Source organism: Aureobasidium subglaciale (assembly GCF_000721755.1).
Source record: "Aureobasidium subglaciale EXF-2481 unplaced genomic scaffold scaffold_8, whole genome shotgun sequence".
Classification (NCBI taxonomy): Eukaryota; Fungi; Ascomycota; class Dothideomycetes; order Dothideales; family Saccotheciaceae; genus Aureobasidium; species Aureobasidium subglaciale.
In genome coordinates, this window is record NW_013566987.1 from 879127 (window position 1) to 897025 (window position 17899).

General features: G+C 51.9%; 9 protein-coding genes across 9 annotated transcripts; 5 read left to right on the forward strand and 4 right to left on the reverse strand.

Annotated features, from left to right (window-relative positions):
- Positions 1-78: 78 nt before the first annotated feature.
- Positions 79-1500, forward strand: AUEXF2481DRAFT_28967 (glycoside hydrolase family 72 protein; the record flags this gene model as incomplete). Its single annotated transcript, XM_013489072.1, has 1 exon — positions 79-1500. One exon carries the CDS (start codon positions 79-81, stop codon positions 1498-1500), a length of 1422 nt encoding a protein of 473 aa, XP_013344526.1.
- A 662-nt stretch (positions 1501-2162) lies between these two features.
- On the reverse strand, positions 2163-4764 carry AUEXF2481DRAFT_88364 (uncharacterized protein; the record flags this gene model as incomplete). The annotated part of the gene is made up of 5 exons (XM_013489238.1): positions 4651-4764; positions 4299-4592; positions 4139-4245; positions 2908-4078; positions 2163-2874 (listed from the first exon to the last, which is right to left on the reverse strand). The coding sequence occupies exons 2-5, from the start codon at positions 4493-4495 to the stop codon at positions 2163-2165; spliced, it is 2187 nt and encodes a 728-aa protein (XP_013344692.1). The 5' UTR covers positions 4496-4592; positions 4651-4764.
- Positions 4765-5427: 663 nt separating this feature from the next.
- On the forward strand, positions 5428-6773 carry AUEXF2481DRAFT_39365 (uncharacterized protein). Its single transcript, XM_013489160.1, has one exon. The coding sequence runs from the start codon at positions 5812-5814 to the stop codon at positions 6658-6660; it is 849 nt and encodes a 282-aa protein (XP_013344614.1). The 5' UTR covers positions 5428-5811; the 3' UTR covers positions 6661-6773.
- Positions 6774-7395: 622 nt separating this feature from the next.
- AUEXF2481DRAFT_64969 (uncharacterized protein) lies at positions 7396-8157 on the reverse strand (the record flags this gene model as incomplete). The annotated part of the gene is made up of 1 exon (XM_013489210.1): positions 7396-8157. The coding sequence occupies one exon, from the start codon at positions 8155-8157 to the stop codon at positions 7396-7398; it is 762 nt and encodes a 253-aa protein (XP_013344664.1).
- Positions 8158-9173: 1016 nt separating this feature from the next.
- AUEXF2481DRAFT_64753 (uncharacterized protein) lies at positions 9174-10091 on the forward strand (the record flags this gene model as incomplete). The annotated part of the gene is made up of 2 exons (XM_013489190.1): positions 9174-9441; positions 9484-10091. Coding segments are annotated over 2 exons (876 nt in total), but the record flags the coding sequence as incomplete, so codon positions are not given.
- Positions 10092-11168: 1077 nt separating this feature from the next.
- AUEXF2481DRAFT_4513 (uncharacterized protein) lies at positions 11169-12302 on the reverse strand (the record flags this gene model as incomplete). Its single annotated transcript, XM_013489017.1, has 2 exons — positions 11169-12170; positions 12225-12302. 2 exons carry the CDS (start codon positions 12300-12302, stop codon positions 11169-11171), a joined length of 1080 nt encoding a protein of 359 aa, XP_013344471.1.
- A 115-nt stretch (positions 12303-12417) lies between these two features.
- Positions 12418-13926, forward strand: AUEXF2481DRAFT_674849 (uncharacterized protein). The gene is made up of 3 exons (XM_013489316.1): positions 12418-12659; positions 12713-13565; positions 13617-13926. The coding sequence occupies exons 1-3, from the start codon at positions 12643-12645 to the stop codon at positions 13701-13703; spliced, it is 957 nt and encodes a 318-aa protein (XP_013344770.1). The 5' UTR covers positions 12418-12642; the 3' UTR covers positions 13704-13926.
- Positions 13927-14199: 273 nt separating this feature from the next.
- Positions 14200-16209, reverse strand: AUEXF2481DRAFT_28974 (uncharacterized protein; the record flags this gene model as incomplete). Its single annotated transcript, XM_013489073.1, has 2 exons — positions 14200-15999; positions 16051-16209. The coding sequence occupies 2 exons, from the start codon at positions 16207-16209 to the stop codon at positions 14200-14202; spliced, it is 1959 nt and encodes a 652-aa protein (XP_013344527.1).
- A 544-nt stretch (positions 16210-16753) lies between these two features.
- On the forward strand, positions 16754-17729 carry AUEXF2481DRAFT_4516 (uncharacterized protein; the record flags this gene model as incomplete). Its single annotated transcript, XM_013489018.1, has 2 exons — positions 16754-16798; positions 16857-17729. 2 exons carry the CDS (start codon positions 16754-16756, stop codon positions 17727-17729), a joined length of 918 nt encoding a protein of 305 aa, XP_013344472.1.
- Between the last annotated feature and the right edge of the window lie 170 nt (positions 17730-17899).

Below are 17899 nucleotides of genomic sequence, written 5' to 3' on the forward strand. Positions count from 1 at the left end.
CGGAAGTTTCTTCTGCTTGTCTCCTTAGATTCCTTGATTCGACATTTACCTTGCATCTTCCAATTCTCACATAACGACATGAAGGCTTCATTCGCCGCTGCTTCGATCGCCTTGAGCGCATCCCTGGCCGTTGCCTCCCCTGCCCTCGAGGCCAGAGCTACTAGCACTTCCTCCAAGGCTTCTGGCACTTCTTCGGGCAGTCTTCCTACCGTCACTGTCAAGGGTAACGCCTTCTTCGCTGGCAATGACCGCTTCTACATCCGTGGTGTCGACTACCAGCCCGGTGGCTCCTCGGACGCAAAGGACCCCCTCGCCGACGAGGCTGGCTGCCAGAGAGACATCAAGTACTTCAAGCAGCTCGGCATCAACACCATCCGTGTCTACACTGTCGACAACACTGCCAGCCACGACACTTGCATGAACGCCCTTGCCGCCGCTGGAATCTACGTTGCTCTCGATGTCAACACCCCCAAGTACTCCATCAACCGTGCTTCACCCGCAGTCTCATACAACGCTGTCTACCTTCAGAGTCTCTTCGCTACTATCGACGCTTTCGCCAAGTACACCAACACCCTCCTCTTCTTCTCTGGCAACGAGGTCATCAACGACGCCAACACCACCGACTGTGCTCCTTACATCAAGGCTGTCACCCGTGATCTCAAGCAGTATCGCAACAACAGAGGCTACCGCGCCATCCCTATCGGTTACTCGGCTGCCGATGTTGGTGACAACCGCTACGAGACCGCCCAGTACATGAACTGTGGAACCGATGACCAGCGCAGCGACTTCTTCGCTTTCAACGACTACTCGTGGTGCGATCCCTCTTCCTACACCATCTCCGGCTGGGACCAGAAGGTTGCCACCTACGGCAACTACAGTCTGCCCCTTTTCCTTTCCGAGTATGGTTGCAACACCAACACTCGCAAGTTCGAGGAGGTCTCTGCTCTTTACAACTCAGAGATGACCGGCGTTTACAGTGGTGGTCTCGTCTACGAATACTCGGAGGAGGGCAGCGACTACGGTCTCGTCACCATTTCCGGCGACACTGTTACCCCCAAGTCTGACTTCACCTACCTCCAAGCTGCCTTTGCCAACAACACTGCTCCCTCCGGCGACGGTGGTTACAAGTCTTCTGGCACTGCTTCGTCTTGCCCTCCCAACAGCGACACCTGGAACACCGGTGACTTCACTGGCGAGAACCTTCCCGCTATGCCCAGCGACGCCAAGAAGTACATGACTTCCGGTGCTGGCACCGGTCCCGGTCTTACTGGTGACGGTTCCCAGAACTCTGGCACTGACAACGTCGCCACTGCTTCTGCTGGAAGCGGCTCTGCTACCATGACTGCTTCTGGCAGCTCCGCCACTGGTTCCGGTGCCTCTAGCTCAGCCTCCGCTACTGGTGCTGCCTCGCGCCTCAGCATGGGCGAGACGTCCTTCGCTCCCCTGGTCATGACCGGTCTCGTCGCCCTGTCCACTCTTTTGGGCGCCTCTCTTCTTTAGAAGAAAATTCTTCTTTGTTCAACTCTCTCCTTATAAGTCTGCACCCTCTCATTTGCATTCCCCCGGTGTTTTGGGTCCACCATTATGCGTTTGTTTCTTGTTACTATTTACGCAGTCAGAAACTGTGGTTAGCCAGTGGACAACAGACTTTCGAGTCTGAAAATTCTTGTATCACTGGGAATAGGTTCCCGTACATAGTACCTTTGACAGAAAATCCTTCTTTAAACAAATAATCTCCATCCCTCCTGCTGTGAAGTTATGCGCGCCAGCCTGTACATGTTGATTCCATATAGTCATTTTCAAATTGATTCAAATTGTTGTTGTGGTGGTGACCCTGATCTGAAGATTACTGGACACTGGCGGCGAGGTTCCATCCAGATATGCCCCCTTGGCTTCGTCGTAAATGAATAGCTGATAAGCATGGTTCCCATACATGAAAATTCGCCAGGAGAGCTCGTGGATCGACCTCTAGAATGACAGCATGGGTTTTTCTACGGAAAATAATCGTAACACGGCACCCTCACCACAGAGTCTTGCGTGGTCAAGCGTGTTGCACGACTCCTGCTACACGGCCCTGGCTCTCGTCCCGAAAGCAATTATCTCTCCTTCGCTGCTCATGTTGTAACCCGAGAAGGAGATTTCTCGTTCTCCAATATCTTTTCTCAGACCTTGGTTTGCTCTTGGCTCAAGCCCTCCTCAGCACATGCCATGATGATCTTCGTACCCCGTCCATCTGTCAACGCCTCGTAGATGACACTGATCTGACTGCCAATTGTCTTGCGCGGCTCCTTGACATCTACAGCCGGAGGTAGTGGCTGTGTAGGATGTTCGACCAAGCCGCGGTTAAACTTGATGCCCAGATCACCGCGGACGAAACGATACATGCGCCTGGCTGCGCTTCCCAGATAAGATGGTGTGACGGTGAGGTGGTTCTGGAAAAGGTCTTGTCTTTTGGTCTCGTACAGGTCCTGCATTTGGACTTGTAATTTTGATTTTAGCTCCAATAGCTTGCTGGTATCGAGAGATGAAGCAGGTGAGAGTTTAGCAAACGCGTTGATGACATCCAGCATGATGGAATCGGATGTAATCTTGCATCGCTGATCAAGATCAGCTGTAGTTGTCGTGGGCCACACTGTTCTGATACGTGTGGAAATAGTTACGAAAAGCGTGTCTTGCAACTCCTTGCAAGTTTGCGTATTGGTGTCGACCAACGTCTTGATAAGACTCTCAATCTTTGGCTCCACGGAATCAAGGAATTGATTCTGCAAGACGCGTAGGTCTAGAGCCTGGCACAAAACAAAGAGGTGAGAAGCCGCCAACATGTAGATGATATCGAGGGCCTGGAACGTATATCTCGAAGATATCAGAGCCAAACTGTTGATGGCTTAGTTGTGCATCTCTGCAGACTGTACGTGACTTCCAACAGGATTGGCAAGGAAGCCTAGCTCCGATTGGTACGAAGCCATGTTGATACCGATACCCTTGCATGTGAATGACAAAGATGGATCGTCGGCAGACAAGTTTGCTGGTAGACCACTGTTGAGCATCGGATTGATTATCTCCGTCGCCTGGGAAAACATCATCTTTCCCAATCGCTCCAGACAAAGACGAGCTCTATCCATGGTGGAAGTCACGATAGCTGCCTGGAAGTTACCCCCGTGAAGAATGTGGTCTGACTCAACGTCGATCAATGGGTTATCTGTAGTTGAGTTGAGCTCGATCTCGATCTGAGAGGTAGCATGTAGGAGATCCTCAATCTGTGGCCCGATCCACTGCGTCGAAGTACGAAGTCCGTACCGGTCCTGATACAAACCGGTCATCTTGGTATCCTTGGGCGAGCCAACACACTTTGCCAGTGCAGACTCGGACAAAAAGGAGAATATGTTGGCAGCCGCCTCAATCTGACCAGGATGAGGACGCATGTTAGCAATTTGTGGCCAAAAACTCTCTGCGGATCCTTGCATTGCTTCGACGCTCATGGCAGTTAGAATCTGCGAGACGAGTACAATGTTTTGAGACTGATGTAAAGCAAGAGAGGCTGTTGCGGCAGAAAACGCAGTGCCGTTCAACAGACCCAACCCTTCTTTCGGTCCTAGAATGACCGGCTCAATGCCGGCATGCTTCAATGCCTCTTCCGCTGATACTATCTTGCCGCCTTCGATTCTTACGTAGATATCAGGAGAGCCTTCTAAGGCACTGGCGATATATGAGAGGGGACTCAAGTCTCCACTGGCCGAAATACTGCCTCTGAGCGGTATGACCGGGATAATGTTCCTGTTGAGCAGATGTAAAATGGCTTGAGCTACACTCATTCGTACACCGGAGTGTCCTCTGATGATTGAGTTGCATCTGATGAGCATACTGGCTCGAACCCAAGATATTGGCATCGAGTTTGTGCTAGATTCATAGTCGGCGTCTCTGATGCGGACCATGTCGCTCCACGCCGAGGCAGCTTTGGGGCGGCCGAGGTCATGGCCCGTGAGGATTCCCGAGTTCTGATGCTGGATTAGGGCCCTCTGGAGGTCTTCCAAGTTGTGGGTCCTAGTATCAGCGCTTCCTCCGAATCCAGTAGAAACACCTGGCAACCGTGTTCAGAATCTCCTTGACCGACCGAGGTATAAACAACGAAGAGACTAACCGTAGACAAGATGGCCTGAGTCGAGATGTCTCCTCAGCATACGAACACTGTCGTCTATACGTTTGCGAGTGATATCATCCGTAGATATGAACGCAGGCATGCCATACCTAGACATCGGGATCAGGTTGGCCATGTAATTGACAATGGCATAGCAACTTACTTTGCGACAGCGATGACTCCCGCAATGTCCAGTGTGTTTCCATCGATGGTACACTGCTTGCCCTGGAGCAATATGTCGAGTTTGTTCCAAGAAAGAAGACTTGTGTCGGTCATAGGACGCAACTGTGTGGTCGATACGTCTTGTTTGGGTGATGGCTCCCTCGTGTACGGAGGGGTCTGCTGAACATGTGGTGCCATGATTGTGGAGATGGTGGGCTTGCTGTGCCTGTCTCAGGGAGCTAGATGAGACACTATATGTCTGAACGGAGACTTGGCGGATGAAGGTGGTTGTTTGCTGCACGCCTCATCAGCTACAACCCAAGACTGGGAGAGTATTCTGCCCTCCTGCGTACGCTGTTCGTTAAGGTCGGCAGTGGGAATGTGAGCGTCAAACAGGCTGTTGCATCAAGTTCTCCTCAAATTTGGACAGAGCTGATACTTCGAGCGGTGATTGAGATTCACCTTTGAGTCAATTAACCAAGAGAGACTTGCTTACGATCCCTAGCTGACAGGAGGTGCGACCGAACTCTTGTCATAAAGATGACGTTTGCCGATCGCACGTGGCACCTACCTTTTAGCCTCGAAACCGAGTTCGATATCCCATGGCCGAATCTGGGACATGCATGCCTCCAGGCGACCCGATCACTCTCCTGCACCACGTCTGAATATGCGGATGTCACTTGGCAGGCCTCAGACGATGGCGTCAGTAGCTAGATTCGGGGCCGTGAGCTCAGTGTTATGAGAATGCTGTCAGGTAGATATTCGGTAGAGCCTGAACCACAGCCTTCACTATCAATGCCTGAGAAAGACTGTGGTACACGCCGGGCGGTTCGAGCGTGCTGCGTTGACATATGCAGCTAGCCACTGACTGCCCATGTTCGTGACACAGGAGGGACTAGATCAACCCATTCGCAGTCAACTCCGACACACTTGTTTGCTGTACATTCATGCGCCGACAAAGTAGGTCACCAAAGTTTCAAAAAACAATCGAAGCTCATATTCACCATTTCGAACTGCTTGTCGAAGAAGTGCTGTAACGCACGGACTCTTCACGGACTCGAGAGCGCAACGAATGATCTTGTCGAGCGACCACTCCTTCCAGGTCGACATCTGGTATTTGCCTGTCGAACTAATTATCCGCCTTGATTGCGTTCTTGAGAGGTGTCAATCATATTGATCATATCGTTGAGGGTAAGTGCTTTCCATCACAACCTTCCTGCACCTGCATACCACCGCAACAGACTTTTCGTGGAGAAGAAAAAAAGACGAAAAATCATCAATACAATCATCAAATTGAGGACGAGAAATCGTTTCGCAGAGCAGGTGTGGTTGGTAGAATTGTACCACATATTCTGCTGCGAGGATGATGCCCAATGTACAATTTGATGAGAGACTGTGAAATTCTGTTGCAACATCGGATTATCATCAGCCAACTTTTTGTCATCTTGACCATATTTTCTGACAACATCCAGACCACTATCGACATATAGAAGAAATCAGTACAAACTCTCAATATGCCTCCACAACCGGTACAGCGGAACTACTTCGTCACACCCTGGCGCAGTCATGCAGACCTCCTCAATGTCCGCCATGGTCTCTACAGCCCCTCGACACCAGCAGAACAAGGTCAAGCCATTGCCACAGTAGCAGCCTGGAAACAGCGAGGAAACGTGCCCCACGCAGTCGAAAGTACAGCACTCCTCATGGATGCCATGCTCCTCCACGCCCAATTCTCTACTTCTAGCGCACGTCAAGTGTCTTCTACCTCCGATGCCTCAGAATGGCCTCTCCAAGGTGTTACTGCTGGTACTGCATCGTCTTTTGCGCTGAGAGCTGCCTATACGACTGCGCTATCCAGATTCGTGACTGGATTCGCCGATTTGGGACGTCATAGAAATGGACCTGGTCAGAGCATGTTTGATGTTGCGAGGTCGATTGGACTACCTCCTCATTTCGTCGAGCTTCGTCATGAAGTTGCTCATGAAGACTTGCCTGGTCTTGCCAGACTTGTCCGCAGTGCTCGCGAGGCAGTCAATTGGCTGTGGGGTGTGTACTGGGCTAAACTGCCTCAGGATGCTTGGGAGCTGGAGGCTGGAGAAGAGGCTGCTGCTCAGGTTGATCTGGAATCATTGGCAGCCGTGAGGCTGGAAGCTACCGAGTACCTCAAGAAATTCAGATCACGTAGGGTTGCAGGACTGAAGAGCAAAGCAAAGGCCAAGGATGCTGCCAGCTCATTACTCGAAACACAACAGCAGTGCCAAAATCTATGCTGCGGCGAGGACGAAGCAGCAAAGTGGGCTCAAGTGGCTTCAGTCCTGATTGACGATGGCTTGGTCATACCATCACTAAAACAGTATGTGTGACAGGGATGAAGTTGAAGGATTTTTACTAATCTTGGGTTACAGGACAAAGGGCCCTCTTGCTGACTCCACGCTGCAAGGCGCCTATCTGATATGGGACGAACTTTTGATTATGCTTGCCTCAGGATCTACCTTGTTCATTGAAGCCTTCTTCGAACGAGCCATTGCCCACAACGCGAAACTGACGACAACAGACGAGGACCTGGACAGAGCTAACCCGACCAAATGGGCCATCTATCGCTGGATCATGCACGTCTTAGACTCTGACAGTTGGCTGGAGGCGCGAGGTGACAGTCCAGTACTGTTTGAGATCCTGGCACTGAGGGAGTGCATTCTCCATCCCAACACACAATGGAGCCACGAGCTCGCTGCTGAGATACTCGAGGATGCTGAGATGGACGTTCAAAGCACATGGAAGTCCTTGGTGAAAGCCAGTGCTCTGCATGTGGATGACGAGGAAGAGGCAACAAAGGAGACAGAGAAGACGGATGATATGAAGATGGAAGATGTGCTCTCTGAGCATGGAGGATGGCGACGAGAGACGGGAGCGTGGGAATGTGTGCCCATCGGAACCGTGTCGGGATGAGATCAGAAAGAGCACATCTTGTCAGTAAATCCAGATAATGCTACAGAAATGCCGGTTGACAGGCAGAGCTCTGACGTCTATTGGCTGGCTCAAGAACAGTGTCTTGTTGCCATCGTGTTTCTTGCAAAACGAAGTGTGACATATTTCCAAGGTCAACCCCCTCCAGCCTTGAGTGCTTCTTCTCTCTCGACCACTTCGGGTTTAAATTTGATGAGGAAGATGGTTTTTGACGGCCAAAGCTCGTCGTTCTCTGCCCAATGTGCTGTAACGCCATCTGTCGAGAAGCCTGCAGCATCACAGACACCCTCGATGATACCACCGACGAAAGCTGCGCAATTGAGCTGGCTCATCTCCTTTGGGATGCTGATATAGGTGTTGACAAGCGGGTCGTTGTCAACAATCATGTAGTCGTTGTTGTTACCGGTGCTGGCCTCTAGGGCGTCGGCAGGCCGGCCGAACAGGGATCGCCATAAGGTCGTGTGTATGAATTGCAGGAGATCGAGTAGTCGGGTTGGTCGAGAAGCTGTACGTGCTGGCATGCGGAAGAGGAGGAGGTCGAGTAGCTTGACGCCGATGGGATATGCCGATTGAGCCAACCTGGCCTCAAGGTCGGACACCGAGGGCGCGCGAGCTTGATGGTATGCAATCAAGGTGTTGAAGAGATGGGCGAAAGAGGCCAGGCTCAACTCAGACGTCTTCGCGCGGTTCAAGTTGCGGTCGTAGATGGACTTGCGGTTGCTGGCATAGCGCAGCGGTGTATAGGGTGCAGGCGGAGGCAGCGCAGTGTATGAGCTCGTCCTGGCAGCAGTGGGCACTGCATTGGCTTGTGCTGCTGCTTGCGGCGGCGGATGTTGCTGTTGCGTCTGCTGCGTCTGCTGCGTCTGCTGCGTCTGCTGCGTCTGCTGAGTAGCCATGTCGGGCAATATTGTGTACGAGTATATCAACGATGTTATTAGCTGTCAGACGCCGCCTGATCACTTTGACGCACGCCGGTCTGGACTTCTCCACACTGAGCCTCGTGTGCCCTCAAAAGCAGATCACCTCCAATAATATTTGGAAGCGGTTTGTCGATAAACCGGGTGCTCCAAATCAAACTATGAGCTGCTCCCTAACGCTTCCTCGCGAGCGCGTCGTATTTCCATGTCGGTTAAATCCGTACATTTGCTTGTACAAAAGTATCCTGACACGAGACAGGCTAGTGAACAGTCGTACTATATATTAACGCTGATGTGCAAAACTCTATGCAGATTTTGTGTATACACTTGGCCGTCCATGAGCAGACACTGACATCAATTCGAGACACGTTTTTCCGTCCGAGAAATGCTCAAGTCGAGAGCACAAACGATCTTCGAGATTACGACACATGACTCTGATGGTGCTTTTGCGTTTCCTACGGCTGAGCTGTCGCGTCTTGTAGCCCGCTTCCGGTATAGGCTTGGCACTTTCACATGCTGAAGCCCGCTTGCATCGTAGGCGTTTCCACGGTCAGAGTCAAACCATCGAAGATGCCGCATGCAGTTGTGGTGCAGTCACTTGTCTCTCCTCCCATGGCCATCCCTTCGTGCTTCTCCGTTTTCTCCTTCGGCTCTCCAACCAACCGTCTCGCAGTATATCCCTTTCTCCATCCCTCTCGTGTCGCAATCACCGGTCTGCACATGCTTCCAACTGTCGGCAGTGGAGCTGGAACGTCATTCTGGCTAATATAGTACACTTTCACATGTCAGGCCTGCCAACGTCAGCCAATACGCCTAGTACTCTCTGAATCGCCCATCATTGTCTTATTTTCCTGTTTGTTTCTCCACCTCCTTCCCTGTTCTCTTCTTTTATCTGGCCGTCGGGTTCGTTGTTTCTTCCGCCTTATCATCCTTGCCAACACGACCAGCCATCGGACAGCACTTCTGCCAAGGATCCTCCCCGACCAAAAGCAATTATGGGACGGCTACAACCAACAATCGTTGTCACTCCACAGGCAAACAGACGTTCAGATCGCGCCAAAAGGGCAAAGGATACCGTCAACAAAGTTATTCCGGACATTCTCAAATCCAGTCCGAGGGCAAGACATGGCATCCATAATGCTGTCTTGACGAGCGACCCCAAACCGGAGACAGACGCCGGAAGGCCTTGGGCGTCAAACCTGATCATTCGACTTAGCAATACGGATTCTCTCACCGCGGCACGTCGGATCACTCATTCATCCCGTCGGCAATCCGCAGCTGCTGCATTGACGACTTCGAAGCAAGCGACTAGGTCAAGAAATGTTTGCGTCCTGAACATGGCCTCTCCCCTACGCCCTGGCGGCGGGTTTCTGGATGGCGCGACCAGCGCGGAGGAATTTTTGTGTATGCGTACGACGCTGTATGCTTCGCTCTGGGATGATTTCTACCGCCTTCCCGAGGTCGGTGGAGTTATGACTCCGGATGTCATGGTGCACAGAGACAGTACTCCGGAAGCAGAGGATTTACCGAAGCGGGAGCGCTTTTTCGTCGATGTGATCAGCGCAGCCATGATTCGATTCCCCGAGACCAATAGTGCACGCCCAGCCGAGAAGGAGGACGCTGAGGGCGGCTGCTCATGTGGTGTGAGCTACTGTGATCGTGACCGCGAACTTGTAACACACAAGATGCGTGGCGTGCTGCGCATGGCGCAATCACAGGGAGCCGAGAAGCTTGTCCTGGGAGCGTGGGGTTGTGGTGCATATGGCAACCCAGTACGCGAGGTTGCAAAAATCTGGAAGCGTGTCATACTTGGTACTACCAGAAAGGCAGAGTCTTGGCCAGGTCTCAAGGAAATAGTGTTTGCCATTACTGATCGTGGTCAACTGAAGGAGTTCGAGAAGTGTTTTGGAGACGTTTTGGTCAATGATTCTGTTTCTCCGCCTGCAGAAGCGAACCAAGAGCCGCAGGCGACAGGTACTCAGAGCCCTACTTCCGAGCTCATCTCCGAGCTCGTGTCCAAAATCCAGGAGACCGAGTTGCAGCTTGATCAAATCTCGAATCGACGTACAAAAGATCGTCTGCGAGAAGTACTGGCCAACCTGAACAAACAGCTAGCGCAAGCAGGTTCTGGGCCACAAGAGGACGAAATGCCACTAGACCCCATCGACGAGGAAATGGAGGATGCCTCTTACCCCGACGCTGCAGGCGGCTTCGAGGGCGAAGAAGGTGGTTACTACAACTTTGACAGTAGCGACATTGCCTCATCGGGCTCGGTGTCTCCATCGACATCGGACATTTACGAGTTCCGCGTCCCAGGAACCAGTGTGCCGAACAAGAGTGTTGACTCCAACATTACTGACGATTTTGAGCATGTTGGGTTTGACACCGAGAGTGGATGGTTCTCCGGATCCATCAATGGTCTCTCATCGCTCTTAGCAAAGCAAAGAAGAGGAGGCTCTGGTACTAGCCCAATGCTGAGAGGCGAGGGTGGGTTAGACGATGTCGAGCCGCTGGGTTTTGGTAGCGGACTGAGCGATTACCTGCAGCGCTACTCCGAGCAAGAGAGTTATTGATTTATGAAACGCAGGAGGTATGGGATTATTGAAAGGCGTTTGTGATGGCATTTTATGAAGCGATGGAATATTGGTCTTTTGAGGTCCGGGTTTTGCATACGAGATTTTGAGAGCATTGTAAGGCCTCTTTCGTATTTTCGGCATTTAGCGACATGAATTTGAGATTTCCCCCCTTGAATGAGTTGGTGTTGTGCCTCTTTGTCATGTGATTTTGAACTTGGTCAATGAGCCAACAAGTCAGTCAGATGTAGCAGTGTAAAATTCAAATTGAGCCATCGTCTGTTGGTGGATCTTATCCTCTGTGTCCTATGGGGTATGGTGTTGAGTGATGCTGAGTAGTGTAAGATATGCAAGGAACCTGCCCACGAACGCCTCGCTAAGTATGCAGATGGTATGTAAAATATCGGAACTAAAGCATCAAGCCAGTTCCGGATCGGGCAACCAAAGGACAACATCTTGACCAGCGCTGGCAAGATTATTGTACCTGGGGTTCACTCCAACGACAGTAGATGGTCTAGGACCTGGTAAGTCGGTCATGGGATTCATGGTACCATCAGAGCGCTTGTCGCCGAGCAGATCCCACACTAACATGCCACCCTTAGATGAGGCCGAGACGACATAGCGGCCATCAGAGCTGAAGCAGGAGTCACCCTGTAGCGAAGATTGAGTATGGCGCAAGGGACTGTCACTTTGACCGAGCTGAGATGGGAATGGTGGAGGACCTTGAGCACGATATAGGTATGCTTTCAAAGCGCCTTCGAAGGCATCCAGAACGTAATGGCCTGGACCGTTTGTTCCCACCAGAATGTACTGGCCATTGTTGCTGAACTCTAACGTGGTCCAGCCCTGAGCCTGAGCCTGGCCATAGTGACTGAAGCGACGCTCAACGTCCTGCATGTCAAAAGTGGCAAAGGGAGGCTTGTCAAAGTTACGGACGTCGTAGAGCACGATGGTCTGTGTGGCAGGAGAAGCAATTGCAATGACTGTGGCCGAAGGGTCATAGGCACTCAGGACAGCGCCATGCAAGTTTAAGCTACCCTGCGGGTTTGAAGAGCGTAGGTCCCATAGCTTGACGGTGTGGTCGAGGGAGGCAGAGAGGAAGGTGTCATTGCTGGGGCACAGCTGGAGAGAGGTGACGTTGTCGGTGTGACCCTTGAAGTAGCGGATATAAGTGTTGTCGTGAGCAGACAGGTATCGGATGTCATGGTTGAGCTTGGTCGAGGCGTAGATGACTGATTGCGAATGGTGAGTGAAGCGCGCAAGGGCGGCACCGTGCTTTTGCGACTTGAGCTCCTTTGCGTGGGCGCCAGCTTTTGTGTTGTAAATGTGAAGAGTGTCGTCGGTACGGGCGAGGAGGAGGAGTTCGCCGGTCGAGTCGAAGTCGATCGAAGTGTAGTGCAGGTTGGGGGCTTTGAAGAGCTGGGTTGCGTCAGTGGTTGAGGTTGGGGAGGGCTGCATGGAGGGGGCACTCACCTTGGTCGGGCGGTACGTCGCGATAACGTCGCTGACCTTGGCCGTCGCCGGCGCTCCATTCTCTGCGCCCGCGCCCATATCGCCGATTGCTCAAGACTTGAGACGGGTGGATGGCGTGTGAAGACGGTGTTCGAGAGGGTGCAAGCGCTCTCAGGCAGCGGCAATCTCAAAAGTTCAGCTTCCCCAGATCTACGGAGGGAAGGCGCGACTCAGGGAGCCAGGGACCTTAGCACTGAACGATACGTCACTCTCCGACTTCGGCTTACCTATTTGCTATTTGCTTCGAGTCCATGCAAGACTCAAGAGGTCGAGCAAGTCTACATTTCTTTTCGCTCGTCATTGTAGTGATTGTCGTTGGTATACCCTCTCTCATTCGACCCTTCTACACGCTCCTGCTCGGCTTCCTTGACACGCAGCCATGTCCACTGGCATTGGGTACTTTCCCCTCACTTCACCTCGACATGCCTCGACTGACGCAACTTGACCAGTTCTTTCGTCGCTGGTGGCATTGCAGCATGCGGCGCCGTCACAGTCACTCACAGCTTTGAGACGGTCAAGGTGCGGTTGCAGCTCCAGGGTGAGCTGCAAGCGAAGAAGGATGCCCCAAAGATGTACCGAGGTGTGCTCCATGGCATGTCGGTCATCTTCAAAAACGAAGGACTCTCGGGTCTGTTGCGCGGTCTCAACTGCGCATACGTCTACCAGATGATGCTCAATGGCTGTCGTCTCGGCTTCTACGAACCCATTCGTACCCACACAAACTCGCTGCTCTTGAATCGCGACTTCTCACACGCACACGACCCGAAGGCCACGGCTATGCAGAACCTCCCCGTCAACATCTTCTCGGGTGCCTCGTCGGGTATCATCGGTGCCGCCCTCGGTTCTCCTCTCTTCCTCATCAAGACACGTCTCCAGAGTTACAGCCCCATGTTACCCGTCGGCGCGCAGCATCAGTACAAGAGTGCCGCCGATGGCTTCTCCCAGATCTATCGTGCCGAGGGTATCAAGGGTCTATACCGCGGTGTCGTTCCTGCTATGGTGCGAACCGGTTTCGGATCTAGTGTTCAGCTTCCGACATATTTCTTCGCCAAGCGCAATCTCGTAAAACACTTCGACATGAAGGAGAGTCCTGCTCTGCATCTCATGTCTTCTGCCTGTTCTGGTTTCGTCGTGTGCTGCGTCATGCACCCTCCGGATACCGTCATGGGACGCATGTACAACCAGACAGGTAGCCTCTACTCTAGCGCCTTTGACTGCTTGTTCCGCACCATCAAGACCGAAGGCCCACTCGCCGTCTACAAGGGTTTCTTTGCTCACTTGGCCAGAATCTTGCCGCATACCGTAAGTAAAGCGCCAGCATATCAGCATAGCTCCTACTGATACTCTACCCAGATCTTGACCTTGAGTTTGGCCGAACAAACCAACAAGCTCATGCGCAGATTCGAAGACCGCGTCCTTCCGAGCAGACAAAAAGTATAAGCACAAATCCGGATGCTACACAACCAACTGAGCTTTCGGGCTTCTGTCTCAATTGTACATCTTCATTCGACGGAGCTCTGAGAACAACCGTGAGAGCACAGACTGCTCCATAGCAGATCCAGATGGCTTGCCAGTCCGTACGGCCCACGTCCAAAAACGGCTTGGGAAGGAGATTTGGACAACAGAAGCCCTGGACGAGAAGAGTGACGGCAAATGTGAGCATTCGCAGCCTCGATCTATGAAGGTCATAGCGTACAGCCATGTATCGACATGACTCCTCAGAGATGCAGAAATGAGGAGATTTTGTAGACGATGTTACGGCAATGTAAGATGCGTCTAAGGAGAGGCTAGATAGCACCTCTCCCCAGGTAATCAGGTCGAATCTCACAAGCAGCATGCAACTAGATGACGACCAAAAGCAATTTACGAACTTTCGAAACAAATACTAGCTTCATCAATCTCATGATCTAATATAATATAAACAATCCACGATGTTTCAATCCGGCTTGGCCTTGTTATCAGCCCAACTAGGTTCAATGTTCCTACACACCGAGACATAATCCTCCCATCTCTCCTGATCCGCCACGAGATCTGAGTTCGTCCAAAACATAGTCCACTGCGTATCTTGCAAATGCCATGTTCCCCTCGATCGTTCGAAGTACCACTTGTTTACTGGATTGTTGGAGCGCGAGCGCCAACACACGCCATCAGGGAAGCAACTACGCACCATAGCTTGGAACACTATGTCCGCCACCCCTGAACTGCCTTGAGAGCGTTGGAGCACGGCGAATTTGTCGAGATAGGGCACTAGGCGGCCGGGCTCTACGTTTCCTCCTGAGCTTTTGGTGGCGAGGGTGCGAGGCTCTTCCCAGGTCAGGATGGCACCACCTTCGTATTCCCCTGCGATTATGACGCCTGCGACACGGTTCTTGATGCGGTTTAGATAGTGCTGGGCATCCAGAGGTCTGCGGAAGGAGTCTTCAATCAAGGCAACCAAGCGAGGGAAGTTGATGTCTGGGTGGTTGTCCAGGGCTATTGTGGGTTGACCGGGCGTGGGTGGTGTCCAGGCTGTTTTTCTGAGGTCCGGTACGATCATCAGAGGCATACCACGCTTTACGAGGGTAGATCGAGTGGGACTTTCGGACGACATGGAGGGTACGACCTCGTTTGTAGGAAGGCGAGCGGCGGGTAGAGAAGATGAAATGAGTGGTTTGTTGGTGAGCAGATTGTGGATCAGAGGATTCTTCTGTCGGCGAGTCGTGATACCAATGGCTGGATCCTTACGAGAGTGGTGCGAAGAGATGGCTGCCTCCTCAGGAGATATGAGCAAGGCTGAAGAAGCAGGAGGAAGCAAAGCCAGACAATCTCGGACTAGACTGAGTGTATCGAGATGGTGCGAACTCTTGCCACAGGACTGGATCTCGTCGCGAATCATGTCGTATTCCTGCTCGAGATTGACAAAGACGTGGGCCTTGTCCTGTCGAGTCTCGGTAGGCAGACCGCCTAGAGGATCAAGCATGATTATTCTGTCCACTGAAGTGTCCTCGAGCAGCTTATCTGTCGGATCAGAGACTGCTGCCAACCCAGACAAGGCGCGTGTTAAGGCCAGCATAACACCGCCGACAGAGACGTTCTGAACCTTGCAAGTCGAGTCATAAGCAATAGCTGGTATGACCGGAATGGCACTTCGCTTCAACGGCTCTGTTATAAGTCTGGGTACACCAAGCTCCACAGCTCCCAAAACTTTTGGACGCGAGGCTGGCATGGGCTCCTGGCTGGTGACGTTAAGCGCAGCATCAACATACCGAGCGCCTTCGTTGTTGTGTTGCTCTAATGCAGCGACAATTCTGCCTCCTTGTCGTCGATATACGTCTTTATATGACTCATCCTTTTGTACGACCTCATCCTCACAGTTGAGTACGAGAACGATCTGCATTTCGAGGCGGACCAATTGAGCCATGGTCAGTGCAATACCGTCTAGAGTCTCGTCGTCGATTAGATGAGGAGCTCTCAGACAGACTAGAGCAACGTGTATCTCTCCAGCGCCTCTTTGAACTAGTGCTTCTTGCTCCACATGTTGTGAGAATGTCGGTGTGGCTGCAGCGGCTTGTGTAGGGAGGTATAGTTGTCCGAGATTCACACCAGACTGATGAAGCTGCCATTGTTGCTTTTCTTCCTTTGCATCGTGAATGACGAGTGGTTTCTTGAGCTTGTCGATTGTGGGTTTGAAGCGGGCCAGGTATTGTTTGGCGTCTCTGCGCGTAGCGCTTGCGTTAAGCACGTCGAAGAAGAAGTCCTGAAGTCGTTAGAGACGCCGGACGTACTTTCCAAATGCATCACAACTCACCAGATGTTCCAGCTTGTCCCTCTTCTCCCCGTTGCTATTGTTGTTATTGTTATTGCCGTGGTTTGAGCGATTGGCAGCGAGCGAGCCAAAATCACGTTGCAAACACTTCAAGGTGTCAGGGCGCACTCTGCTTCGAAGTGTCTGGAGGCATGTTGCCATTGTTGTTCATGACCTATGCACCAAACTCCAGTTCCGTCAGACGAGGTTGACAGAGACAGAATGTCACTCATGTCATGACGAGGCCCGGCGGAAATAAAAAGACTCATACGCATACTCGAGCTACCCTTATCTTATCGTCCTTCTCCACACCGCTGTCGGCCACTTTTTGTCTTCTGTTCAGCAACATAAATCGATTTGAGCGTTTTTGTTTGCTAACATGTTCAGCCTCTGACTCCTCGACTGTCGTTCGTATCCCAGTATTAACGTGATGCATGTCCTCAGTGCATGACTGAGACGACAGGACACCTTCCACCGACATCAAGTGCCGAGGATACGTGAGCAGAGTTTATCCCCGCTGCCCCGCGACCTAACTCCGTTCGCCAAGACGTCATAGAAGCTCTCACAATGAGTGCTTCTCGCCGGCTCTGTTTCGTAAGCGGGTTGGAACGGCATCATGTCTCCTGTAGCTCGGTATAAACACTCCAATCCCTTTTTAAGCAACTCTGTCTCTGTACACGTCACCTGAAGACACACAAGAATCACAATGGCTCCTCAAATCGCATGGATTGGCCTCGGCAACATGGGCCGTGTAGGTGACACCATTTCACTTGTAGCACGTGGAATTGATTACTGATGATCGATGCCAGGGCATGGTGAAGAACTTGGTCGAGAAGGGAAACCTCTCTAATCCTATCATTGTGTTCAACCGTACCACAACTCGTTCCGAGCAGCTCGCTTCGAGCCTGGGATCTGACAAGGTCAAGGTTGTCACGAGTATCGAAGAGGCAGTCAATGCTTCAGACATCATCTTCACTTGTGTAGGAGACGACAAAGCAATTGAAGAAACCATCAACTCTGCTCTCAAGGGTAATGCAAAGGGCAAGTTGTTTGTGGATTGCTCAACCGTCCATCCCGATACAACAGACAAGCTCGCAAAGACTATCATTGACAAGGGTGCCGAGTTTGTGGCATGTCCTGTATTCGGAGCCCCTGCTATGGCAGACGCAGGGCAGCTTGTTTGCGTGCTTGCTGGCCCTGCCGATGCTGTCGACAAGGTCAAGCCTTACACTACTGGTGTCATGGGTCGCGCTGTCATTGACTACTCTGGCGAACCCCACGGCTCTGCCACACGGCTGAAGATCATTGGAAACACTTTCATCCTCAACATGGTTGAGACTCTCTCAGAAGGCCACACTCTTGCCGAGAAGTCTGGTCTGGGAAGCGACAGGCTGCACCAGTTCATCGAGACAATGTTCCCCGGTCCTTACACTGCTTACAGCAACCGCCTTCGCCAGGGTGACTACTACAAGCGTGAGGAGCCGCTGTTTGCCGTCGACCTTGCGAGGAAGGATGCTGGTCACGCATTGGCTCTCGCCAAAACTCACGGTGTTAGTATGAAGGATGTCGAGGTTGCCGATAAGCATTTGGCCCAGGTACAGAAGCACATGGGTGCCAGAGGTGACATTGCTGGAATTTATGGAGCTGTTAGACAAGAAGCCGACCTCAAGTTTGAGAACTAAATGTCAGACATCAAAACGCAATCACCACAACTCTTAGCAACTATGTGCTGCTAGCACGCCAGTCACCACTTTCACGCTGTGTATGCCATTGACGATTACAACGATTGATGTGAGTCCGACCGATGGGATATCAAAGACAGAATTATGTGTGCATTGGTCGATTGAATGAC

Coding starts and splice junctions, on each gene's coding strand:
- AUEXF2481DRAFT_39365 (XM_013489160.1), top strand. CDS start 5,812: ATGCCTCCACAACCGGTACAGCGGAACTACTTCGTCACACCCTGGCGC.
- AUEXF2481DRAFT_674849 (XM_013489316.1), top strand. Junction 13,566..13,616: donor CCAGAATCTTGCCGCATACC/GTAAGTAAAGCG, acceptor TACTCTACCCAG/ATCTTGACCTTGAGTTTGGC.